The sequence below is a fragment of the Gallinula chloropus genome, assembly GCF_964237585.1.
Source record: "Gallinula chloropus genome assembly, chromosome: 28".
Taxonomy (NCBI): domain Eukaryota; kingdom Metazoa; phylum Chordata; class Aves; order Gruiformes; family Rallidae; genus Gallinula; species Gallinula chloropus.
In genome coordinates this window covers 4348136-4373655 of record NC_140113.1, presented here as the reverse complement: position 1 = coordinate 4373655, position 25520 = coordinate 4348136, and the positions used below count along the sequence as shown (strand labels likewise).

The window sequence follows — 25520 nt, the reverse complement described above, 5'->3', positions numbered from 1 at the left end:
TGCACAGGACCGTATGGGGAGTGCCGGGCTGTGCTGGCTGCGGGACGGATCACACCGAGCTGGGGGGCTGTTCCCAGCCTGTACCCTGCTGTGTCAGCCCCAGGCTGTGCCATGCTGGGCTGGATGGAGCCAGGCAGACTGTGTACCCTGTGCTGTGCCAGGCCAGCACAGGGCCATCCTGTGCCTTGCCATGCTCTGCCATGCTAGTCCAGCCCTGTGCCGTGCTGTGCTGTGCTGTGGCATGCCATGTTATGACATGTTGTGCCGTGCCATGCCATGCTGTGCCAGCCCCAGGCCATGCCATGCTGTGCCATGGCATGCCATGCTATGATGAGCTGTGCCATGCCATGCTGTGCCATGTCATGCTAAGCCATGCCATGCTGTGCGGTGCCATGTCATGCTATGCCATGCTATGACATGCTGTGCCATGCCATCCCAGCCCATGCTGTGCTGTGCCATGTCATACCATGTCATGCCATGCCATGCTATGCTGTGCCATGTTATAACATGCTGTGCCATGCTGTGATGTCCCAGCCCATGCTGTGCTGTGGCATGTCATACCATGTCATGGTGTGCCATGCTATGCTTTGCCATGCTATGACATGCTGTGCCATGCCATGATGTCCCAGCCCGTGCTATGCTGTGACATGCTAAGCCATGCCATGCTGTGCAGTGCCATGTCATGCTATGACATGCTATGACATGCTGTGCCATGCTGTTCCAGCCCATGCTGTACTGTGCCATGTCATGCTATGACATGCTGTGCCATGCTGTGCTATGACATGCTGTGCCATGCTGTGCCATGCTGTGCTGTGCCATGTCATGCTATGACATGCCATGTCATGCCGTGCCATGCCGTGCCATGCCGTGCCATGCCGTGCTGTGCCGTGCTATGACATGCCATGCTATGACATGCCATGCTGTGCCATGCCGTGCTGTGCCATGCTATGACATGCCATGCCGTGCTGTGCCATGCTATGACATGCCGTGCTGTGCCATGCCGTGCCATGCCGTGCTGTCCCAGCCCCGTACCGTGCCATGGCAGCCCTGCCGTGACGGGCTGTTCGGAGCCAGTCAGACCGTGCCAGCCCCCTACGGCGCCGTGCCCGCCCCGCGCCGTGCCAGCCGCGGGCTCGGTGCTGATGCGCGTCCGGTGACGCGGCGGGGCCGCTGGGCGGCGCCCCGGGCGCACCGGGAGGCGGCGGCGGGGCGGACCGGGCGGAGCGGGCGCAGCGGGAGGCGGCAGCGGGATGGACGAGCCCAGCATCCTGCGGCGCCGTGGCCTCCAGGTGAGCGCCGGGAACCGGGCAGGGGCGGCGGGGGCGAGCCCGGAGCCCGCGGCGGGGCCGGAGGGAGCCCAGGGAAAGAGCCCGAGGCGGGAGCCCGGCTGCCCCGGGGAGCCCGGTGCTCGGGTTGGGGGTCTGCCGGGGTGGGTGTTGCGGGGCCGGGTGTGCAGGAGATGGGGTGTCGTGGGAGTGGGTGTGAGTGGGGTGCTGCGTGTGCAAGGAGTGGGTGCCGTGGGTGGGAATGGGGTGCTCCACGGGTGTGTAAGTGGGTGCTGTGGGTGGGAATGGGGTGCTCCACGGGTGTGTAAGTGGGTGCTGTGGGTGGGAGCGGGGTGCTCTGGGCGCGGGTGTGCTGTGAGAGTGGGGTGCTGTGTGTGGGAGTTGGGCTCTCCGGGTGCCCAGTGCTGCCCTGCGAGGTGGGGGCTGTGGGGGAGAGGAGGGGGCTGTGGGGGAGAGGAGGGGGCTGTGCGGGTGAGGGGTGGGGGTGAGCAGCGTGTGGTGGGTGGGACAGGAGCCAGGCACCAGGAGAGGGGCAGGGTATGGGCCCCAGCTATGCCGTGGGGTGCTAGGGTGGGGGTCCCACCTGTGCAGGGGGCTGGGAGCTCCCCGGGGAGCACAGTGGTCCTTCCAGCCCAGTCCGTGCCAAACCACCGTGCTGGTGCCAATTGATCCCCCCAAACAGCCGCCCCCTCCATCACCCAGTGTTCCTGCTCCCGGCAGGCCGAGGGGCACCCACTCTCCCTGCCCACCCTGCACCCACTCCCCACAGGAACCCTGCCACCCACTGCCGTGCTTGGAGGGGTGATAACCGTGGTTATCCCCCCACACACACACACCCTCAGCTCCCAAACCTGAGCGCTGAGCCCAATTTTCCGGGTGACCTCACAGCTCCATCCCCACCGGCAGCGCGGAGCCGCGGCTGTCTGGGCGGCTGGAGGGTGGCACGGTGCTGCCTTCATCCGAGCTGGCAGCTCCGCGGGGCCGCTGCGCCCCGCCGCTTGCACCCCCTGGCACAGAGCCCTGTGCCCGAGCTGCCTCCCAGCAGAGGCGGGTGGACAGACAGACAGAACAGTGGCCGTGGGCTTCAGGGCGCTTGGCCATGGGTGTTGCTGCTGGCAGCCCCTGGGGAGAGCGGAGTGAGGGGCCCTGGCTGCGTGTCCCCATCCCCATGGCAGGAGGGATAGGATGGGGCTCCACCACAGACCTCATCCCAAAGCGCTGAGCAGTGATTCTGTCCCTGATGCCATCCCTGATGCCACCCCTGATGCCATCCCTGATGCCACCCCTGATGCCATCCCCGCAGGGATCAGTCGATGGTTAATCCCGGCTCCAGCTGGGACACACAGAGTGCAGGATGGGTGCACCAGGCACTCTGTGGGTGCTGAACCTGTTGTGCTGCCACACATGGGTCTCCAGGGTCCTCGGGACTGCTCTGGCTGTTCCTGGGGACGCAGCATGGCCCAAAAAGTCAGTGCTGGGTGCCACAGGACCCGGAGGCTGCACCGTGGTGGGGGGAGCACAGGGAATGGATGTTTGTCCTCTGTCCCTCTGTCCCATCCACACATGGCTGAGACATAAAACCCTTGGCAGGACCCTGCTCTGCCTCTTCCTCTGCACGCTGGCACAGTCCTGGTGTGGGTGGTGGTCCGGGCTCTGCAGCAGCAGGATGAGGGTGCTGGGAGGCTCCTGTTCCACACAGGGACCCCACACCCCCTTCTCCCAGCCCGTAGCTGCCCAGGGATGCTGAGTTCACTGGGCCACCCACCCCCACCATTGGCACCCACGCCACCCTGGGGCAGACACGCACCCGCAGGCCTCGGGGCTGCCGAGTCCCTGTGCACCCAGGCATGATGTCACCCGTTGCCATGGCGATGCTGCTGCATCACTGCCTTGCAATGCGCCCCAACCCCGGGATTTCCGCAGGGGCTGTGTGGCGTGGGCAGTGGGATAAGGCGCGGGCACCCTGGGGAAGGGGGGTGGGCTGTGGGGTGCATGGGTGCTTTCCTGTGCCCCCACATGGGTGGCAGCTGCCCCTAAACCTGTGGGGGATGCGTCCGAGCTGCGCAAGGGTACAGGGTGCGGGATCAGGGTGCTGACACAGCCAACACAGGCACCCACCATGCACACCAGCATCCTGTGGCACACAGGTGGGCATGGGGGCTGTGCCGGAGCTGGTGGGTGTCCACCACGCTGGGAGGATGGTGTGAGCTGTGGTTCCTGCTGCAGAGCTGCTGCCCTTTGCCCTGTGGCACCACCTGCCAGCAAACAGCTCTGGGAAGGAATATTCTAGTGGATAGGAAAGCAAACAGCACGGGGGGCCACCGGCTGGCACCCGCCTTCAGGGTGACAGGGTGGGGGACAGGGCACAGCCACCACCCCAGGGCCACATTCCAGCCAGGCAACTGGGTGCTGCTCCCGCTCCATCCCCCCCTCCTGCCATCGCTCCCCGGCCTGGCCATGGTGCCACCGGCCCTGGGGACCTTGGAAGGGAATGTCCCCTTGTGCTGGGCTGGGACGGGTGACTGGTCACCCTGCCCTGACACAGCAGAGCTGTGGCACCCTGGGCGCAGTGAGCGGGGCCCGATCCTGCTGTGATGGAGAGGGGCTGGCTGCGGGTGCTGTCGGGCGTGTGGCTGTGGGGGGAGGTTGGGGGGGGGAAGGGAGAGGGACCCCCAGACGTGGGCACCCCTGACACTCGGGACCGTGCTCTGACCCTGCTCCTCACCTTTCTCGTTGCAGAAGGAGCTGAGCCTGCCACGCCGAGGAAGAGCGTAAGTCCCCGGGCTGGGCCACCCGGGGTGCGGGACGGGGCGTCACCGGGAGGGGTCACCGGGAGGGACACGCTCGGGGGGTGCAGCACCGGCACCGTGGGGGGCAGCGGGGACGGACGGCGGGTGGCACCCGGGGGTCGTTGTACCCAAATGCAGGGTGACATCGCCACGGTCTGCGATGCTGGTGGGACCTGGTGTGTGTGTGCTGGGGTGTGCTGGGATGTACTGGGATGCGCTGGGGTGTGCTGAGCTCTGCTGCAGGTGTCTTAGGGGTGCTCTGAGGGGTTCTAAGCAGTTCTGGGGTGTATCGGGGTGTACTGGAGTGTGGTAGGAGGTTGTTGCAAAGCTGCACTGGGGGGGTGTGTTGGGGTGTACTGGGGTGTACTGGGGCTGTCCCAGGATGTTTTGGGGTGCCGGGGAGGGTGTCGTGGCACAGTGCCGGGGCTGTGAAGGTGCCGTGGGGCTGTGCTGGGGGTGTAGGAGCTGTGCTGAGGGGCACCGCGGGGGGGCTGTGCTGGGGCCACACTGGGGCTGTGTTGGGGATATACTGGAGGGGCACCGGGGATGTACTGGAGCTATACTGGAGCTGCGCTGGAGCTACGGTGTCTCAGTCCCTGGCACATCCCGGGACCGGTACGGACCGGGGTTGCCGCTGGACCAGGCTGGGCAAGGTCGGATGCTCCGCGGGCTGCCGAGCCGTACGGGTCCGTACCGAGCCGTACCGGGCCGTACCGAGCCGTACCGGGCCGTACCGAGCCGAGCCGTGCCGCAGGGGCGGGCCCGGGCCCGGCGGGCCGAGCAGGGAGCCCCGGCGGGGCCGCCGCTGCCGCCCGCCCGCGGGAGCCGCCCAGCGCGGGGGCAGCCGGTACGGCGGCGGCGCGGGGACCCGGGAGCGGAGCGGGGCGGCGGCGGCATGAAGTCGCGGCGGGACAGGCTGAAGATCCCCTCGCTGACCTTGGAGTGAGTCGGGGCTGGGGTTGGGGCGAACCGGTACCGGTACCGGCCCCAGGGGCGGGCGGCGGCGTTCCGGAGCATCCCCGTCCAGCTGCATCCCTGTCCTGGTCCATCCCTGTCCCGGTCCATGCCCATCCCGCTCCATCCCCATCCTACCACCTCCCCAGCTCTGGGCCACAGGTCCCAGACCGCCCCCTCCCCGGTGCCGCCCCTCTCGTGGCTTCAGACCCCAGAGCGTCCCCGCTGTCCCCTGCAGCTCCCCTCCGGCTCTGCCCCACTCCCCTCTCCCCACCCTCCCTGCTCCCCCCCCAGCCCTGATCCCCTCTTCCAGCCTTTGCCCCCTCTGCTCAGGGCTCCCTGCAGACCCCTCAGCCCGGCTGGGGGGGCTGTGCTATGGGGGTGCCCACCGGCACCCCCTGACGCGGCGCTGGCACGTCTTGCCTTGCAGCTTGTCTCCGAGCAGCCAGAGCCCGACGCTGCTGAGCCCCTGCAGCCCCTGCAGCCCTTGCAGCCCCTTACTAACCCTGCACCCGTGGAGGTAAGACCCCCCCAAAACCTCCCCCAGGCACCATGGCCACCAGCTCCAGGGAAGGGGGGGCAGAGGTGGAGACAGGGGCAGCAAGGTGGGTGTGTTACACCCCCCCACTCCCCCCCCAGGGATGCCCACTTCTGTGGGATGAGGGGCACTGCCCATGGTCTGTCCCCGGCCCTGCACACCCCAAAAGTGGGCTCTGTCCCCACCACCAGCCAGTCTGGTTTGGGGACCCCCACTGGGAACACCATGGCTTGAGCTCAGGCCCAGAGCAGCCTCGGTTTTGGGGTAAGGGTGCCTTGAAATGGGACCTTCATGACAGGAGCAGAGTGGGAGCAGGACGGAGCCTTCATCCCAGGGGGGAAACCTCCCTCATCACCTTTCCCACTCAGCCATGGGGCAAAGGGAGCGGGGAGGGGCACTGCTCTGGGGAATGGGTACCCCCACCCAAAACGCCAGCAGCCCTTTGCGGTGCCGTGCCGGATGCTGCCGTCACAGAGGCGGGTGGCCGGACACCGTGGCGCGTGTGCCACCTGCGCTGTGCCCTGGGGACAAGGTGCAGCGGCTGTGCTGGCACCCGGCAGTCACACCCAGGCCCCGTGGCACCTGCAGGGCAGGCCTGTGGCAGCCTGGCACCCATCGGTGACACCGGGCACCTCTGTCTGTCTGTCAGGGGGAGCAGGGAGCTGTTGGGGAGCTGCTCTGCAGCCACAGAGCCATTTATTGGGGCAGGAGCCAGGGTGCTGCCTCCGGGGCGGCCACCCCCGTCCCCGGTGACTGTGGCACATGGAGACACAACCGCGGCCACGTCGTTGCTCAGCTGAGGCCTTGGGGAGTGTGGTTTTTGGGGTGTTTGTGATGGGAACAAGGATGGGAATGGCTGTGGGTGGTCTGGCAGCACCCCTGGGTGCCTCACCGTGCCGGCATCTCGTCTGCTGGGCTTGCTGGGGAAGCGCTGTGTTGCCGGGCTTGGTGCTGCCCACTGGCCATGCCAAAACCCTGACTGGCATCGTGGGGTTGTCACCGGCAGAGGATGGATGGATGGATGGATGGATGGATGGATGGATGGATGGATGGATGGATGGATGGCAGGCACCAGGTCTTTGCTCGGGGTCTCCTGGATGAAAGGGGAAAGCCGGTGTGGGAGGGAGGTGGTGGGATGGCAGGATGCTGCCAGGGTGTTGCCGGACAGGTGGCCTCTACAGCATCCCATGGGTGGCAGGGTGCTGTTGGGGAGGTGGTCTATCCCCCTCACAGGGACCCCCAGGCTTTGGGGTCACCTCACCCAGCTGAATTCAGAGGGGGGGGGGCGCAGATTCGTGCCCCTAGAATCCATCGGAACAACTGCTGCGTCTCCATAGTAACCCTGCCCCGATTTCGGGGTGCCTATGGAAGCCCCAAGCCCCCGTTTCGGGGTGCTGCCCCGTCTCTATGGCAACCCCAAGCCCCCTTTCCGGGGTGCCGCCGCGACTCCCCGATATCCCCGACCCCATTCAGGTTTCCTCGCTAACCCAGACCCCCACCCCCCACCCCGTTCCCCCCCTCCCCTTCCCTCGGGGGTGCTCTCCCTGTCTCTATGGAAACCCCGACCCCGTTTCGGGGCGCTGCCCGTCTCCACGGTAACCCCGGCGCCACCGGGCGGGAAGGGGCGGGCGGCGGCGGGAGGCGGCGGCAGCAGCGGCGGCGGCGGCGGGAGCCCGGCCCGGCCCCGGCCCCGGTCCCAGCCCCCGCCGCGGCCCCGGGCGCCCCCGGTGGCGCCGCTCGGCCGTACCGGTGGATCCGGCCGAGCCCCGGCGGGACCGAACCGGGCGCGATGTCGGACCCGAGCTGCTGGGGAGCCGCCCCGCCCGGTTACCGGGGCCAGCGGGCCGCCGGCGTCCTGCTGCAGCGCTCCAAGAGGTACCGGCCGCCGGGGGCCCTGCACGGGGCGGGGTGGGGGGGGAGCTGGGGGGGGGGACCCCGACGGGCTTGGGGCTGGGGGATGGGGGGGAAGGGGCCCTGCACCGGGGTGCGTGGGTTGGAGGGGGAGGGGAAAGGGGGGGGTGTTGGGGTTCGGGGGGACTTTGGCCCGGAGCAGCACCCTGCCCAGCGTGGGCTGGGGAGGCAGCGAGCATGCGTGGGGGTGGCGCGCCGGGGTGCGGGGTTGGGGGGGGGGGGGGGGCTGAGCAGCGGGGTGCCGCAGTTTGGGGGTGGGGAGCAGGCGGGGGTGCGTGTGTTGGGGGCACTTTGCAGCGGGGGTGCCCCCCCCGTGGGGTGTGGGGGGGCTGGGGGCTGGAGGGGTGCACACCGAGGGGTGTGGGGTTTGGGGGGGGGGCTGGGGGCTGAGGGTACATCCTCAGACACCCCCCCCGAGGTTTTTGGGATGGGGTGGGGTTTGCATCGGAGGGTGCCTGGGTTGGGACCCCAGTGCCATGGGGGGGGCAGGGTTTAGGGTCCCGGGGCATTAGGGGATGCTGGTTTTGGGGCACTGCACACCAGTCCCAGAGGGGTGTGTGTTGGGAGCCTGTGGCAGGATGCACGTTGGGGGGGGGGTTCTTGCATGCACAAGGTGGGGTGAAACCCCTGTGAGCCCCGGCACCAAGGTGGGCACCGACTGATGGGATGTCCCCCCATGTGTCCTGAGCCAGGGTGAGGGTCCCCAGGGTGCCCAGAGGGGTGAGAAGGGGCCTGTCCCTTGCAGCCAGCCACAGGCAGGACTTTGGGGGGGAAAAGTGGGGGGCAAAGGGCTCTCACACCCTTCAGCAGCGGGGCTGGGGCAGTGTTGGGGATGGCTGGGGGGGCTGCTGGGGGGGCTGCAGCCACCACGCTGTGCCTGGCACAGGCAGGTCGGTGGGACATTTCCCCAAGGAGGGGGACAGGCAGCACTGCCCGCCCTGGGAGGGGTACAGCGAGCACCCCTGGGTGCGGGTGGTGGGGGCTGGCACCTCCATCCCACGGATGTGGGGTGCTGTGGCTCTTCCAGGGCTTTGTGTAACAAAGGCAGCGCCGAGGCAGAGCGGAGATATTCCCATTGTGAGCAGCTTTTAATGTTACTGGGGGCTGGTACACAGCACGGCGGTTGCTTAGCAAAGGAATCCATCCCATCCCTTCCCCATCCCATCCATTCCCCATCCCTTCCCCATCCCATCCATTCCCCATCTATTCCCTATCCCATCCCTTCCCCATCCCATCCTATCCATTCCCCATCCCTTCCTCTTCCCATCCCATCCCTTCCCCATCCCATCCATTCCCCATCCCAGCCCTGGGAAGGTGAGTGCTTGGCCCAGGCTGTGGGAATTCTGGCTGCCTGAGGACGGGCAAAGGGGGGACTTTAATGAATGAGGAAAGGGGTTTTCAGATGGGGTTTTCCAGCCTGGGGTGGCCCAGCCCTGGGGGGACCCTGGGAGAGACGTGTAATTGGAGTGATGATCTCGTCAGTCCTCTGCTGAGCTGGATGGGGCTCGTGGGGGGCAGAGGATTTGCTCTCCTTCCATCAGTGTTCCTAGAATCCACAGTGAGAACTGGTCTGGCCTATTTTGGGGCGGGCAGAAGGTGTAGGATGTTATTTAGTGGGGTTAAGAGGGCTGAGCCATCCTCATTTCCCGTGGAGGGGGGTGTCTGTGGGAGGGGGGATGCTGAGATGGGTGGTGTGGGGCAGGATGGTGGTTTGGTGGCTGATGGGACCCCGTGGCTGCTGCCTGTGGCTGCTCACCCCTCACCCCCCCCAGGAACAGGTGCCAGCAGGTGTGACAGGTACCGGGGAGCTGAGGCAGGGGCTGTGCAGGGATGTGGCTGTTTCTTTAGGCCACTTTCTGGCAGCACAAAGAAATCTGTCTGTCTGTCTGTCTGTCTGTCTCCAACCTGTTACCTCACAAGGGCTTGTGAGTTGGCTCTTGGGGGGTGCCTGATGTGTTCCCCGGTGCTCTGGGGGGTTCAGAAGAGCATCCGCAGCACCAGGCTTTTGGCTGGGCTGGGACAGGGGGCCAGAGCGATGCTGGGTGCCAGGAGGGGTGTGAAGAAGTGGTGGTTGTGTTTCACCACCCTGGTCTCCATCCCAGCCTCCATCCCAGCCTCCAGCCCCAGGTTCAGAGCCATCCCTGGAGAAGGATGTCCTGGAGCAGCTCGGGATGGGGCTGCTGAGCTCAGCGGGTTTTGTCATTAAACACAAACTCATCCCACTGGAAACTGCCTGTTTTTCCAGGATGTGGCGATCCCACAGCGCTTCCCCAAATCCCCAGGCATGTGAACACCATGTGCCTGTTCGGGGGGAATACGGAGGAGGAACGTCCCACCACCCTGCACCCGCTTTGCCCCAAACCACCCACTTTCCACCCAGTATTCCCCCTCTGGCAGCGCCCAGCACCGGGCTGGCATCCCCCACACGATGCTCTGCTGCCCTGGGGACTTTGAGGGGCTGGATCCCGTGGGATTCTGCAGCCCCTCTCTAGCTGGCACGTGTCAGGCATTCCCGGACGATGATCCTGCCTGGAGCCAGCTGGGTCAGCGTGACCCTGGGAATGGCACCCAGCGCCACTGGCTGGATCCTGGCAGAGCCCTTTGCTGGTTGGTACCACGCCACATGGGCCAGATCCTGCCCTTCTTGGTGCCATGAGCCAGATCCTGCCCTTCCTGGTGCCATGGGCCAGATCCTGCCCTTCTTGGTGCCCCGAGGACACACACCATGGGAACCCACTGGATTTTGTCTCTGTGGACATCCCAGCTGTGCCAAGGCCCAGTGCTGGTGCTGGTGGTGGAGGTGCTGGTTCCCCCTGGCCAACAGCCTCGGGACGGGTGACACTACCGGGGTCACAGCAGCTCTCACACGCTTCCCACATCCTTTGAAACGAGCGCCGGGCGGCGGCAGATGCTGACAGAGATTTTCCACTCCATTTTTGGGTACCGACCCTGCGACGAGGGGCGATGGAGGCAGAGAGGGGGCAGCAGCCCCGGCTCCCAGCATCGGGGGCTGGGCTCTGCTCCCAGGGTTCCTCTCTGCTCCGAGGTTTCATGCCGGTTGGGATGGGAACCAGCTGCGGCTGATGCGTCAGGGCGAAGGGGGGGTTTCGAGTGGCGCAAGATGGTTGCGGAGCCGAGGGTGGAGCGCACGGAAACAGGAAACCAGTCGGCCTCTCTCTGTGTCACCCTTACTGGAACCAGCTTCACAGAGGCTTGTTTTCGCTTCCAGAACGAAACCAGGGAGCGAGCAGGAGCCCCAGTTCCCCAGGGATGTGTGTGTGTGGGGGTGTGTGTGTGTGTGTCCCAGCCGGAGCGTGTCCCAGATGGGAACCCCAACGGGCAGCGCTGGCTGCTTCCTGCACCCCTCCTGGTTGAGGAGCCCTCCCTGCTCGTGCAGCCTCAGTGGGGGGGGAACCAGTTTGCTTCGCGGGGCCTCGGTTTCCCATCCGGCACGCGGAGCCGGCGGCAGCAAGAGGCTGTGGTTTGCGCTGGCTCCGGGGGTGGGTGTTGGGCTGCGGGTGCTGCAGTTGGTGGTGGAGCCTGTGCTGAAGCAGGAAGAGCAAGTGGAGGGGGCAGGAAGGTTTGGGGAGGGGGAAAGGCTCCTGCCTCCCCCTCTGGCATCAGGGCCCAGCTCTGGCGCTGAGCAGGGGGACTCTGGGTGCGCTCAGGGGGAGCTCCCTGGGAGTGCTCCGGGACCCCTCGTCCTGGGTGCAGGGAGGGTGCTGCTGGTGGAGGAGGGTTTGGGGGGGGGGGGGCTAGAAGCAGCATCCCCAGTCGCTGGCTTGGCCAAGACCTTCAGTCTGGAGCGGAAGACTCGGGGCTCCTGGTTTTAGGTGGGAGCTGGAGGAGCACTGTGGGAAGTGCTGGATGTCGTGTGTGGAGCTGCAGCCCCACGGCACCGGCGTGGTCTGTACGGTGGTGCCGTGTCTGTCTGTCTGTCCACAGGGACAGCGCACTGTGAAGCATCCTCCTTCCCACCCCAGTTGTCCTTGTGCTCCCAGGTGTCCTCTGCTCTCTGCTGGGGACATTTGTGGTTCCCTCTCTGCAGAGGACTTCGTGGAGCCCATCCTTGAGTGGGGTTGGAGTGGGGAGTGGGAGGTGGGCTCTTCGAGGGTGGGTCGCACTCCCAAGGCAGCTTTGGGCTCCGGGCTCAGAGAGGGGCAGTGAGGGGAAACAGAATTCCCACAGGGATTGAAATCTCAGTCAGTTTGGAGGGTGGGGATGGAGATGGTGACATGGAGCCCCAGCATGTGCTAAGGGGTCCCTTCGTTGGGGTGGTTTCAGAGGAGCTCAGCAGGATGCTGGGATGTGGTGGGTGATGGGAGGTGTTTTGGGGGGGGTTGGAGCGTTGAGGTGCTGGACCCTGCACATGGACCCACTTCTCACCTGGTACCAGAGCATGGCTGAGGCGTGGAAAGGGAAGCAGGTGGAACCTGGAGACATCTCCCAGGTGATGGATGGAGCATTTCCAGGGCTGTGTCCACTTGGCCAAGCTCTATCCATCGCTTCCTCCTTTTACATCCCCTTTTTCTGTCCCTGTCCAAGGGACCTCTGCCCTCCCCCGGCAACCCCCAGCCAGCCAAAACCAGAAGTGGGACCTCGAGGAGACAGTTGGTGGTTAAAAATAACCCATCATCCCGTCTCCAGCAGCGCTGAGCTGGGGACAGACCCTCCCCACAGCCAGGCTGTGATCCATGGGGTGACAGCGCCCGAGTCCCCTGGCACGGGGCGTTGTGTGGTGTGGAGCTGTACGTGCCCGAGCCCACCCAGCCCTGCCCAGCCTCTGCTTCCCCACATTAATCCCCTCTTATTTTCTCCCCCCCCAGTTGCCGAAGCAGCAATAGGAAGAGCTTGGTGGTGGGCACCCCCTCGCCCACCCTCTCGCGGCCGCTCTCCCCCCTCTCCGTGCCCACAGGTAAGGGATGTGCCAGGGGTTGGGTTGAGCATCCCCCTAAATTCCTGGGATGCTTTTTGGGGTCACCCCTTTGCTTCTGCAGCCCCTTGTTAGCAGCAGTAGGCTGGCTCCTGCCCATGGGTGCCTTTTCCAGGGAGGGGGGTGAGCTTGAGAAGCCTGAGCATCACCCCGGGATGGGTATTGGGGTGACTTCCCCCCCTTTCTCCCCACAGCTGGCAGCAGCCCCTTGGACAGCCCCCGCAATTTCTCTGCCAGCACCTCCATCAACTTCCCCTTTGCTCGCAGGTGAGCTCCCCCCCCACCCTCCCAGACAACTAACATTCACTACTAATTACAGTTCACCCACTGGGACTCTTGTGTTGAGCTCAAGTGATGTGGTTTTGTTGTTTTTTGGCTTTTTTGGCTTTTTCCCTCCCTGGTTTTGGTGGTGTTCTCTCTGTGGTGACCGGTGCCCCCCGCCGCCCCCAGCCATGCTCCTCGGACTGACAGGTAAGTGCCAGGGGTGGTGTGGGGCAGCACTGCTGGGAGATGTCTGCTCCACACCAGCACAGCCCTTCTCCACCTGCAGCCCAGGGCAGGAGATGTTTTGCTGTGGGAGCAGAAACATCCCTCTTCCCATTGTGCTCAGCCCCAGCTCAGCCCCACACCGAGCTCGGTCCAGGGACGGATGCTCCACAGGGTCCCCACGGAGGCAGATCTTGGTGCACCCCCTCCCCTCCCCGTGCTTACACCAAAACCCCACTTAATTAGTTCATTAATTGCACATGGTGGGAGGAGGGGTTATTTTTAACCCATCGATCATCACATGGAAAACAGCCAGAGGCTCCAGGGATGGTTCCTCATCCCTCTAACAGAGCAAACGAAGCCCAGCCAGGGCTTGGCCGGCGGCGAGGACACGGCGGTGCCGGTGCTGGATCCGGTGACCTGCCGGCTGCCTCTGTCCTTGGCCCCGCACGGGAAGGAGCAGGGGGGGAGGTGAAGGGCATCGTCTTGGCCTGGACGTGTCCCCATCCCTGAGGATCGTGTCCCAGAGGAAGCGTTCGCTGCCGTCTGCGCGGGCGCCTTCCTGTTTACAGCCCGGCTGCTCGGCACGGGGCCTCAGGATCCCCCAGTTCCCGTAGATCAAAGGCTCTGGAGGAGGAATCTCACCCTAATTAACAACCAGATTATTAATGGGAGGGGGGCTGACTGAAAGGAGTTCAGCCCCTGACCCAGCCCCAGCACTAACCCTCCGTGGGACCCCTGCTCTTACTGTCCCGGCACGTGCCGGGGTGCAGAACAGCCCCCCACCACCCCACCCCTCCAAACCCACCAGATGTCACCCAGCTCCATTCCAGAGGCTTCAGGGCTTTGTTGCTGAAGCCAAGGCTGCGCCCTCTCCCCACCCTCACCCTTCTGACGTCCCTGATTTGCATGCAGAGGTCGGGGTGTCCTCTCTCATGGGTGGTGGGGTGTTTGTGCTCGCAGGGCTGATGGCAGAAGGTGGTCGCTGGCTTCGCTCCCCTCCTCTGGCTATGGGACCAACACCCCCAGCTCCACCGTCTCGGTAACGTTTGCTGTCTCGTGGCAGCGGGTGGGAAGAACCCAAACCGCCTGGGCTTGGGGGAAAATGCCTCCCAAGCCTTTCCCAGGCAGCCCCTTCCCAGGGGACCGTGGGCTTTTTAGCTGTGTTGTGCTCTCTGAAGGTGGTTTGAAGAAAGACATGGAGCCTGGCGAGTGGGTTACAGCATCCCTGGGGGTTACAGCATCCCTGGGGGTTACAGCATCCCATCCCTGGGGCTTACAGCATCCCTTGGAGTTACAGCATCCCATCCCTGGGGGTTACAGCATCCCTTGGAGTTACAGCATCCCATTCCTGGGGCTTACAGCATCCCTTGGAGTTACAGCATCCCATCCCTGGGGGTTACAGCATCCCTTGGAGTTACAGCATCCCATCCCTGGGGGTTACAGCATCCCATCCCTAGGTGTCACAGCACCCCCTGGGGTTACAGCATCCCATCCCTGGGGCTTACAGCATCCCTGGGGCTTACAGCATCCCATCCCTGGGGCTTACAGCATCCCATCCCTAGGTGTCACAGCATCCCTTGGGGTTACAGCATCCCATCCCTGGGGGTTACAGCATCCCTGGGGCTTACAGCATCCCATCCCTGGGGCTTACAGCATCCCATCCCTGGGTGTCACAGCATCCCTGGGGGTTACAGCATCCCATCCCTGGGTGTCACAGCATCCCTGGGTGTCACAGGTCCAGTGTACACAGGCCATATCCCGACCGTGCATGGGGGTGGCCGGGCAGGAGCTGCCCAGGATGCTGCATGTCCAGGGGATGGGGCACAGCAGAGCCAGGTTGGGTGGGAGAGGGGGAGGTTTGGGGTGGGAGCAGGCAGCCTCCCCACCCCTATTTCCCATCGCTGAGCACTGAGCATGCTGCCCGTCTGTGTTTCCACCCTCCTCAGCACCTCCAAGGAATATTTCCATCTCCTGACCCCTCCCCTCTCCATGTCTGTCTGTCTTTCCAGTCATCCTCATCCTCCCAGGAGCGCCTGCACCAGCTGCCCTACCAGCCCACCCCCGATGAGCTGCACTTCCTCTCCAAGCACTTCCGCAGCACCGAGAGCGTCACGGACGAGGAGGGGCGGCACTCGCCCTGCCTGCGGCCCCGCTCCAGGAGCCTCAGGTACAGGGGCTCATCCTCTGCCCCCAGCCTGGCATGGCCTGGTACCTGCCTGCCCCATCCCAAGGTGCTGTCCCCCATTCGGGGTTCCCCTTGCTGGGGAGCTGGGGAAGCTCTGGGTGGAGGTTGTAGGTGCCTCATCCCTGGAAATAGTCAAGGGTGGGTTGGGTGGGGGTCTGAGCAGCCTGGTCCAGCTGAAGATGTCCCTGGTGATGGCACGAGGGTTGGACTTGGTGAGCTTTAAAGGTTCCTCCTAACCTAAACCATTCCATGAGTCTTCAGGAGGTCCTAAGCTCCACAACTCTGGGCAGCAGGGTCTGGTTCTCAGCATCTTCTCAGCTGTCTGGATGGGGCACTGCTCCCCTGGCAGCAGGTGACACCCCAGGGTGAGGTGTCCTGGGGCTGAAGCTGGAGAGAGAGCAGGATTTCTACCAGAGCATCTGGTTTGCAGCTCCTTACTCAGTTGTCCCAAAGGTTTTGGTGGTGAGGGGATCACAGAGCAGAAGCTCCAGCCATGAGCATCCTTGCAGGGCACAGCCAGGAGGCCACCAGCCTGACCTGTGGTTAAAAACCCAGCTTCTGGGCTTGGTCTGGAGGCACCAGCTGTGTTGGCTGGGGCTGAGCATCAGCCTGGCCCTCGCTGCTGCACGGAACAAGGAGGCAGACAGGTGTTTGTGGGATGAGGAGAGGAAAATACAGGGACAGAGTCAAGCTGGTGGCCACAGTGTTGGGTAGGGTGACCCTACAGACCTGCTGAGCTCCGTGTTGCTGCTCCAAGACTGTGTCCTGCACAAGGAGCCAGTCACATTTCCATCACCAGGAGCTTCTGCTTCTGGCAGGGGATGCTTCAGCTGAGTAAATCCTCTTCCCCCCCAAAAAAAAAGCTCCCGTCCCTCTCTGCACCCAGAGGCAGAGCCAGAGCCCTGTGTGCTGCTGGCTGACACTGGACCACGTCCCAGGGACCTCCAGATCCATCCGTGGTGGGAGGGATGCTGCTGGAAGTGCTGGTCCCAGCCCAGTGGCTCCACATGGATGAGGTTTAACCTCTTGGGACCAGGAGCCAGAGGAGGGAACAAGCTGCTGCTCTCCACAGGTATTTGCACAGATGTAAATGAGTTGGACCTTGTAACTCAGCAGGTTTCCTCCTTCCACAGCCCTGGCCGGACGAGCGGGACGTTCGATAACGAGGTGGTGATGATGAACCATGTCTACAAGGAGAGGTTCCCCAAGGTAACTAACTGCTGGGGCTGGAGAGGACAAGCATGTTAGTCCCTCCACAGCTTCCTGGCAGCATCTTCTCCAGCAGCACCTCTCCTCTGTGCTGGAATATGAAACGCCATGGGTAGAGAAGCGGGGTGGGGGTGGTGTAGCATGACACGGGGACACGTGTTCCTGGGCACCACCATCCCTTCTGCCTTGCAGGCCACAGCCCAGATGGAGGAGCGTCTGCAGGACACCATCACCAACTTCTCCCCGAGCAGCACCCTGCCCCTGGCAGACGGGGTGCTGGGCTTCATCCACCACCAGATCATCGAGCTGGCCCGTGACTGCCTGGCCAAGTCCCAGGGAGCTCTCATCACCTCCCGCTACTTCATGGAGCTGCAGGAGAAGCTGGAGAAGATGCTCAGAGACGTGAGTACAGGTCGGTCCCCCACCTGCTGCCACCTCCTGAGGCCCCCCAGGAGACACCTGGGTCCTGTCTCCTCTCTGCCAGGCTCAGGAGCGTTCTGAGAGCGAGGAGGTGAAGTTCATTGACCAGCTGGTGAGGAAGCTGCTGATCATCATCTCTCGACCTGCTCGGCTTCTGGAGTGCCTGGTAAGACACCCCAGCTCCTGATGTGTCTTGTCTGTCACGGGCTGTGCCTCCTCACCGGGGCACAAGGCATCTCCTCACCGCCTTCCCTGGTCCACCATGGGAGCTGCTGCTCCTCACCATCCTGGCCAGGCTGCAGCAGGGAGCTTGGGCTGTTCCTGGCATTAAAAGACACCTCTCAGAGGGGAGAAGCTGGTATTTCCCAGCAGAGTAGGGAGATGAGAACTCCATGGCCAGCTTTCATACCCATTTTCTGAGGGTTTTCCAGCTGTGGTGTTGGGTTTCTGAAGCACTCACCTTTGGGCTCATGGGACCTCATTTTGTCCCTCGGAGCTGTTGCCTTTGGGATGATGTCGAAGAAACCAGAGCAGAGCATTCAGCATCCTCCTGCCAGCATCCAGAGCCCGTCCCCAGGCACAGATGTTGCCTGCCAGGCTGAGAGGAAAGGGTTAACCTGGCCAAGTCTCGCTCCTCAGCTGCTCTTGGTTCTCCCCATCCAGGAGTTTGACCCAGAGGAGTTCTACCATCTGCTGGAAGCTGCAGAAGGACACGCCAAAGTCGGCCAGGGAGTAAAGACCGACATCCCCCGCTACATCATCAGCCAACTGGGGCTCGTCAAGGACCCGCTGGAGGGTAGGGAGGTGCTTGGTGGCCCCCAGGTCTGCAGTGGGATGTGGCCTTCCCAGTTTGGCCACTGGCGAGCGTGGATGAGTACTGGGAGGTGGCAGGAGGACTGGCAGGGCTGAGCTGGTGTCAATGGGGTGGGTCCCAGCAGGACCAGGGCAACGTCTGAGTCTCCTGGCCAGCCCCACATCCCTCCTTACTGCTCCCAACACGTTCCAGCAAAGCAGATTAAGCTCAGAAAGGCTTAATCCATAGGAAGCCATGGTCCTGGGGGGGGTGGGGAACCCCTAATCCCTGGAGAACACGGGAATGCCTGTGGGAAAAAGAGCATTATGTAAATGTTTCACCTCCTGGGGAACCTCTCGCCCTGGATTTCCCCCTGTGACAGCTCAGGCAGAGCCTGGGGCCCGATTCCTGTGGGATCTGCAAGGCTGGAGGGCGAGTGGCTGGTGTGTGTGTGGGGTGATTTTGCTGGGGGATGAGCATCAAGAAGGTGAAAACCATCCCTGTCTGCTGCAGAAATGGTCCAGCTGGATCACTTTGACAGCGGGAACACCATCACACCGGAGAACGATGACATCTGCGAGGTGAGTGTGGCCCTGCCTGAGCATCCCATGTCCCACTGGCTTCCTCCTGCCTCACCCCACGCTGAAGCTTCTTGTGGCAGCTTCTCTGCTGTCTTTGAGCTGGGAGACGTTGGTTTGGGTTGTCCCCAAGGGTGGCTGCTGTATTCAGGTGTCATATCTCAGTCCCTCTCCTGAGTTCTTGTGTGGACAGAGCTCAGAGCAGGGTCCCGACCTGCAGAGCATCATGTTCTTCTGGTTTGGGGGTTGTGGGTGGAGAGGGCAGTGAGGAGCACTCAGAGGTGATGCATGATGGTGCTCAGTGAATTCCTGCCTGTCCTCACCAGGAAAACACTCACAACTCACTGTGTCTTCCTCAGAGCCAGCCCTTGGCCACCGCTCCTCGGAGGAAGCCCTGTGAGGGGGACTTTGAGACCATCAAGCTGATCAGCAACGGGGCATACGGGTGAGTTGGGAAGTTCCTGACACTCCTCTCCATCTGTGAAACATCCCCAAAGTCACCTGAGCCCTCATGGTGCCACGTGGTCGGTCCTGGTGCTTGGAGGACACATCTTGAGGTCCAGCCCCTCTGGTGTCCCCCAGGGCCGTGTACCTGGTGAGGCACCGGGAGACGCGGCAGCGCTTCGCCCTGAAGAAGATCAACAAGCAGAACCTCATCCTGAGGAACCAGATCCAGCAGGTGTTTGTGGAGAGGGACATCCTCACCTTTGCAGAGAACCCCTTCGTGGTCAGCATGTTCTGCTCCTTCGAGACTAAGCGGCACCTCTGCATGGTGATGGAGTACGTGGAAGGTGAGAGCGGTGATTGGGGCTGGGCAGGGAAACAGGGAGGGGTGGGGATCAGTGTCTGAGCATCACGGGCATCACCCAGACATCTCCCACCCTGACTGGCTCCAGGGAGCAGAGGGAAGCGTGAGGAGATGCTTTGGTGACCCCGGGTGTCACCTTGCTCACCTAGGAGGGTGCTTGTGCCCCACACCCAAGGGTCCAAGGGGGAGCAGCAGGGTCTGGCTGGGAGCCCACGTGGCAAGAGAGCCCTGCCTAGGGACCCCCCTGCCCTCCCTGAGCCCCCGTGCTCAGCAGGAGCCCTGTCCCCACAGGGGGGGACTGTGCCACGCTGCTGAAGAACATGGGCCCGCTGCCCGTCGACATGGCCAAGATGTACTTTGCTGAGACCGTCCTGGCCCTGGAGTATCTGCACAACTACGGCATCGTCCACAGGGACCTCAAGCCTGACAAGTGAGGGTGGGGGTCAGCTCTGAGCAGGGATGGGGTGGGGGTTGTGTGGGGAAGGGGCTGATCCAAGTCAAGAAAGCAAAGGAGGGGGTTTGGTGCCCAGAGGGATGGTTTGATGCTGTTACACCAGGACCAGAGGTCTGGCTGGTCCTGCCCACGTTCCCCCAGAAGCAGACAGCATCACCATGGTGGGGGGGTTCTGTCTCCTCTTACAGTTTGCTCATCACCTCCATGGGCCACATCAAGCTGACAGACTTTGGCCTGTCCAAGATCGGCCTGATGAACATGACCACCAACCTCTACGAGGGACACATGGAGAAGGACACTCGGGAGTTCATGGACAAGCAGGTACAAGGCCAACCTGCCCCTGCAGAGCCCTGGGGTATCCCCAGGACCTGTCACAAGGGTCACTGCAGAGGTGACAGCTGCTGCTCCCCGTCCAGGTGTGTGGTACTCCGGAGTACATCGCCCCGGAGGTCATCCTCATACAGGGCTACGGGAAGCCAGTCGACTGGTGGGCCATGGGCATCATCCTCTACGAGTTCCTGGTGGGCTGTGTGCCCTTCTTTGGAGACACCCCCGAGGAGCTCTTTGGGCAGGTCATCAGCGGTGAGTAATCCCCCCAGTGCTCATCCTTAGTCCCTGGACAGCTCCATCCCCATATCACCCCTGGGGAGCTCCATCCCCATCTCACCCCTGTAGAGCTCCATCCCCATCACACCCCTGGAGAGCTCCATTCCCCCTCTCACCCCCTGGAGGGCTCCATTCCCCCTCTCACCCCCTGGGGAGCTCCATTCCCATCTCACCCCCTGGAGAGCTCCATCCCCCATCTCACCCCTGGGGAGCTCCATCCCCATCACACCCCTGGGGAGCTCCATCCCCATCTCACCCCTATAGAGCTCCATCCCCCATCTCACCCCTGGGGAGCTCCATCCCCATCTCACCCCTGGGGAGCTCCATCCCCATCTCACCCCTGGAGAGCTCCATCCCCCATCTCACCCCCATCAGCACTGTCAGGGCTTTGCTTCAGCCTCCTCAAGAGAGACTTGAGCCCTGAGGAAGCTCCTCAGGCTTTATCTCCCACCTTGGGAGGATGCTCTTACCTGCTGCAGCTCCTGGGCGCCTTCCCTCTTCCCAGAAGCAATTTCTTCCTCAACCTCACCTTGTCACAGCCCCCAAACTCTTCCAGCCCCTCCAACCCCCTTCTCCTTTCTCCTCCCAGATGAGATTATGTGGCCAGAAGGAGATGAGGCTCTTCCTGCAGATGCCCAGGACCTGATCACCCGGCTGCTGAGGCAGTGTCCCCTCGAGCGCCTGGGCACCGGTACGTGTGGCTGTGCTGGGGGGACAGGGAGAGGTGTCACCTGGACCCCTGATTCCTGTTGGGGATGCTCAGGGAAGGTCCCCCAGCTCGGGGTGCAGGCAGTGCAGGGCTCCTGTCCATCCTGGTTCAAGCCATGGAGGAGACAGGGTTGGCTCAGGGTGGGAGCAGGAGCATCCCAGAGCCCTAATAATGGGGTGTCTGTGCCTGGCAGGGGGTGTGCACGAGGTGAAGCACCATTCCTTCTTCCTCCACCTGGACTGGAACGGGCTGCTCAGGCAGAAGGCTGAGTTCATCCCCCAGCTCGAGTCAGAGGACGACACCAGCTACTTCGACAGTGAGCCCAAATCCTCCCCTTCCCCCCCCTACCCTGCTCCCACCCCCTGATCCCTCATCCCAGGGTGCTGCTGCGGGCGGTGAGAACTTGGGGAAACAGAAGCTACTCGGCCTGACCCAAACCCCTACGTTCTCACCCCAAATCTCTCCTGGGACTCAGGGCCAGGCTCCCTGAGGGTGGGGGGTCCCCTGGGGCGGGGTGGGCAGGCAGGAGGGGTGCTGTGGTGGGGTGACAGCCCTGCCTGCCCTGGCTCCTGCTCTCAGCTCGCTCCGAGAGGTACCGCCACTTGGATTCGGAGGACGAGGAAACCAACGACGAGGAATCTTCCGTGGAGATCGGGCAGTTCTCCTCCTGCTCCCATCGCTTCAGCAAGGTGCCTCGGTCCCTCCTCCTCCTCCAGCATCCGAAATGACACGGCTGCGCTGAGCATCAGTGTCCCAGCTGATGCTGGAGAGCCTGTATCCCCGAATTTCGGCTCCTTGCTGATGGGTTGTCCCCCCCCTCAGGTGTACAGCAGCTCCGAATTCCTGGCAGCTCACTCCAACCTCAGCCTCTCGTCCTCCGACCGGAGTCACAGCGATGACAAGGAGGAGCGGTGGGACCGGCACTCGGGAGACGAGGAGAAGAGCCGGCTGGCAGGTCCCGAGCCCCGGTGGGTGCTGAGACAGGGGGTACAGCCCCAGCGTGGGGTTGTGCTGGTGTCAAGGGGCTGTGCCAGCATCGGGGGTTTATGCCAGCACTGGGGGTTTGCATCAGCACTGAGGGTGGGTGGGACACATCCTGGAGCTCAGCAGCGGCTCAGCGCCGTCTTCCTCACCCGTCTTGGGTGGTCCTGAGCCCTCCCGCTCTCCCTGTGCAGGCTCCGCTCCTGGACATCCTGCAGCTCCACACCCTACACCTCCCGGCACGAGCGGAGCCGCAGCCCGGCCGCGCTGCCCAGCACCTACAGCCTGGACACCATGCCCAAGTTTGCCTTCTCCTCGGAGGATGAAAGCCCCTGTGTGGCATCCTCCAAGCCGGAGAGACCCAAGTTTGTGCTGGGAGACCCCGACACGGGGACCAGCAGCGCGGTGAAGCCGTCGGCGTTATCCGGTACGTGGGCTGTAGGCGCCGGTGTGGGATGCTCCGGGGGCAGCTGGGGTCCCACCACGGCGTGGGGTGGCTTCTCCACACCCCCAAACTCTCCCTTCTTCCCTCTGCACAGCCGAACTTGTCAGCCTGAACCGCATCCGCCTCCGGAGCAACAGCACCGGCACCAAGAACTCGGCTCCCCGGGGCCTGGAGCCGGGTGGGAGCCGCCGGCTGAGCAGCCAGAAGGACGTGGCGGACAGACAGAGAGCGTCCCCAGGCAGCCGCGTCCCCAAATCCGCCTCCGTCTCAGCCCTGTCCCTCATCATCACGTCAGGTCCGGGTGGTTTGTCCTGCTGGATGGTGGCTGCTGCCTGGATTGTCCCGGGCTGAGCCGGCTCCTTCTCCTTGCAGATGACTTCGGCGGCGGTGCCCTGATGAGCCCCATCTCCCCCCACTCCCTCTCTTCCAACCCCTCTTCCCGTGACTCCTCCCCAAGCCGTGACTCGTCCCTGGCCATCGCCAGCCTTCGGCCCCCCATCATCATCCACAGCTCGGGCAAGAAGTACGGCTTCACCCTGCGAGCCATCCGCGTCTACATGGGGGACAGCGACGTCTACACTGTCCACCACATGGTCTGGGTGCGTTGCTGGGGCTCTGGGTAGTGGGGGGACTGGTGGGGTGCCAAGCACCGTGTTTTCCAGTGGGGAAAAACCCCCCAGGAGAAAACCTGGATTGTCGTTCTTTCCGATGGCAGAGCGTGGAAGAGGGGAGCCCGGCGCAGGAGGCGGGGCTGAGAGCGGGTGATCTCATCACACATGTGAACGGCGAGTCCGTGCTGGGCTTAGTTCACCGCGACGTCGTGGAGCTGCTGCTGAAGGTAGGTGACTGATGCCTCGATGGTCCCCGGTGCTGGCACATCGGTCCAGCAGCTCCCCAGCATCACCTCTGCCTGCAGCTGGGGCCGGAGCTGATTCCAGCTCCGATGCTGGGGCCACAGTAACTCATCTTCCACCCTCAGAGCGGGAATAAAGTGGCCCTGAGGACCACAGCCCTGGAGAACACCTCCATCAAAATCGGCCCCGCTCGGAAAAACAGCTCCAAGACGAGGATGGCCCGAAGGAGCAAGAAGAGCAGGAAGAGGGACGGCCAGGACAGGTGGGCAGAGCTGGGCCGGGATGAAACGGCCTCAGTCCTGGGGGGTCCTTGGAGCTGGTGGGGGGGATGCTCTGTCTCTGCCTTACTGGGAGTCCAGTGGGTTGTCCATGGCTCTTCCTTTTCCCACTGCCTTTGTGTGTGTTTTCCACCCCTCCCAGGAGAAAATCCCTGTTCAAGAAGATCTCCAAGCAGTCGTCGGTCCTGCACACCAGCCGCAGCTTCTCCTCCGGCCTCCATCACTCGCTGTCCTCCAGCGAGAGCCTCCCAGAGTCCCCAACACACAGCCTGTCCCCAGGGCCTGCGACCCCCTGCCGCAGCCCCGCTCCCGACCTGCCCCCAGGTACCCCAACCTACAGCATGGGGAGGGGCTGGGAGGGGTTGTGTTTGCTCTGGGCAGGGTGAAGATGCCCTTATGTCCCCCCCGTCCATCACAGTGACCCGTTTCTCTTTGTGTGGCAGATGCTGTGTCCCCACAGAGCACCTCTCCCTCCTCCAGCACCCCGACATCCCCCGCCGGCCACGTGCGCCCCAGCTCCCTGCACGGGCTGGCGCCCAAACTGGGTGGGCAGCGCTACAAAGTGGGACGTCGCAAATCCACCAGCAGCATCCCCCCCTCGCCCCTCGCCTGCACCCCTTCCTCTTCCCAGCGCCCTCCTTCTCCCCAGCGCTCCCCATCCCCGCTCCCAGGATACCCCAAAACCCCCCATTCCTTCCAGGGCAAGACCCTGTCCCCCCCAACCATCGTCAGGCAGAGCTCACGACCCCGCAGCGCCGACTGTCCCCGCTCCCCCCTCCTCAAACGTGTCCAGTCCGCTGAGAAGATCGTCACCATCCTGGCAGAGAAGAAAACCAGTGGCAGCCGCAAGCTGGGGCTGGAGATGCCGGGGATGGACGGGGAGGCCAGTGGGGAGGGAGATGGGGTGTACCCCGGGGAGCACGGTTATCACCCCGCCAGCTCCCGGCTCGGGGAGAGGCACGACCGGGACCAGGAGGTGGTGGTGATGCGGCGCTTGAACCTCTCGGAGCGCCGGGACTCCTTCAAGAAGCAGGAAGCGGTTCAGGAAGTGAGTTTTGATGAACCAGAGCCGGTGCCAGGGAGTGAAGATGGTGGGAAGAGCGAAGCTGGGCCAGGCACGGTGCTCCGGGGCGGCGGCACAGCCGGCACAGAGCCAAAGCCCAAGCGCAACCCGGTGCCGCAGATCGCGGTGCAGGGCTCCGAGAGCGATGAGCAGGACCCGGCGCTGGCTGAGTGGGAGTGCCAGGGCTCCTACCCCATCAGCAGCACCGGGCAGCCCCATGGCAGCACCTCCGAGCCGCGGCGGGATGGCCACGAGCAGCGGGACCACGGCTCCTGGCAGCACTGGAACTGTGGGGAGGCAGCAACTGGCCACCGGCACCCACCGCGGGCGCTGCCGGTGCTGCCAGGACGGGGCCAGGAGCCGGTGGGTGCTCAGCTCTCAGCACCCCGGGGCAGCACGTGGAGCGGGGCCAAGCACCCCTGAGCCCCACGGCAGCAGCCGGGGATGGTTCGGGCTCCCTGCAGCACCCCACCACCTCCCCAAACCCCATCCCACGCAGCGTGTCCTCGACAGGCACCACCGGCGCCGTGGTGGGTGTGGGGGGCACGGCTGCGCCCCGGCACCCCCCTACTCCCCTTTTGTACTCCCCAAAAGATGCTCCTATTTTTATAGAGACGCGGGAGCTTGTCCGGCGTCTCCCCACACTTTGTGTACAGAAAGGACTCGTTGCACATATTCCTTAATTAATTTATTACTTTTCTAAGTTAATTGGGCAGCGCTGGACCCTCGCGGGGTCCCAGGGGCTCCCGGGGCTTTTCCAGGCGGCTCCTGGCAGGATGACAACGCCGTTTTCTAACCCTCTCCATCCTCCCCCTGCTTTTTAACCTCAGTTTTAGGTGGAAACACCCCAGATCTCCTGAGGAACCCCCCCCCTCTCCCAGCAGGGGGGTGTAACTCCAAGACTTAAACCAAAAACCCCAGCGCCCCCCGCACGCCGTGCTTCCATCCAGGCTCGACCCAGCATCCCCCCAGTCCCCATCCCCATTTCTACTGGTTTCTATGACATGAATGTTGTCGCCGTTTGGTGGTGCATGTACCAGCATCTCCCCCCCCCTCCCCACTGTGGTTTGCCATGCCAGTGATTTGGGGGTCGGGGGGGACACCCCTTTCCCAGTTTGCTGACACCTCTGCTGCTGCTGGTGGGGCTGTTCCCTCTCCGAAGCAGCCAGCGGATCTTTTCTGGCTGCCTGATGGATTATGTCATGTGCACCTTGTGCCAGGCCCCATATCCCACCCC

At 63.7% G+C, this 25520-nt stretch overlaps 1 protein-coding gene across 1 annotated transcript; it reads left to right on the top strand.

Moving 5' to 3' along the window:
• Positions 1-1250: 1250 nt before the first annotated feature.
• On the top strand, positions 1251-24878 carry MAST3 (microtubule associated serine/threonine kinase 3; the record flags this gene model as incomplete). The annotated part of the gene is made up of 29 exons (XM_084276345.1): positions 1251-1289; positions 4026-4057; positions 5460-5549; positions 12305-12393; positions 12606-12678; positions 12862-12882; positions 13861-13939; positions 14910-15067; positions 16219-16294; positions 16487-16696; positions 16779-16880; positions 17378-17510; positions 18021-18088; positions 18445-18530; positions 18668-18876; positions 19185-19323; positions 19536-19668; positions 19764-19929; positions 20543-20644; positions 20856-20978; positions 21242-21351; positions 21485-21630; positions 21838-22070; positions 22183-22383; positions 22461-22687; positions 22804-22926; positions 23068-23204; positions 23363-23544; positions 23664-24878. 29 exons carry the CDS (start codon positions 1251-1253, stop codon positions 24704-24706), a joined length of 4530 nt encoding a protein of 1509 aa, XP_084132471.1. The 3' UTR covers positions 24707-24878.
• Between the last annotated feature and the right edge of the window lie 642 nt (positions 24879-25520).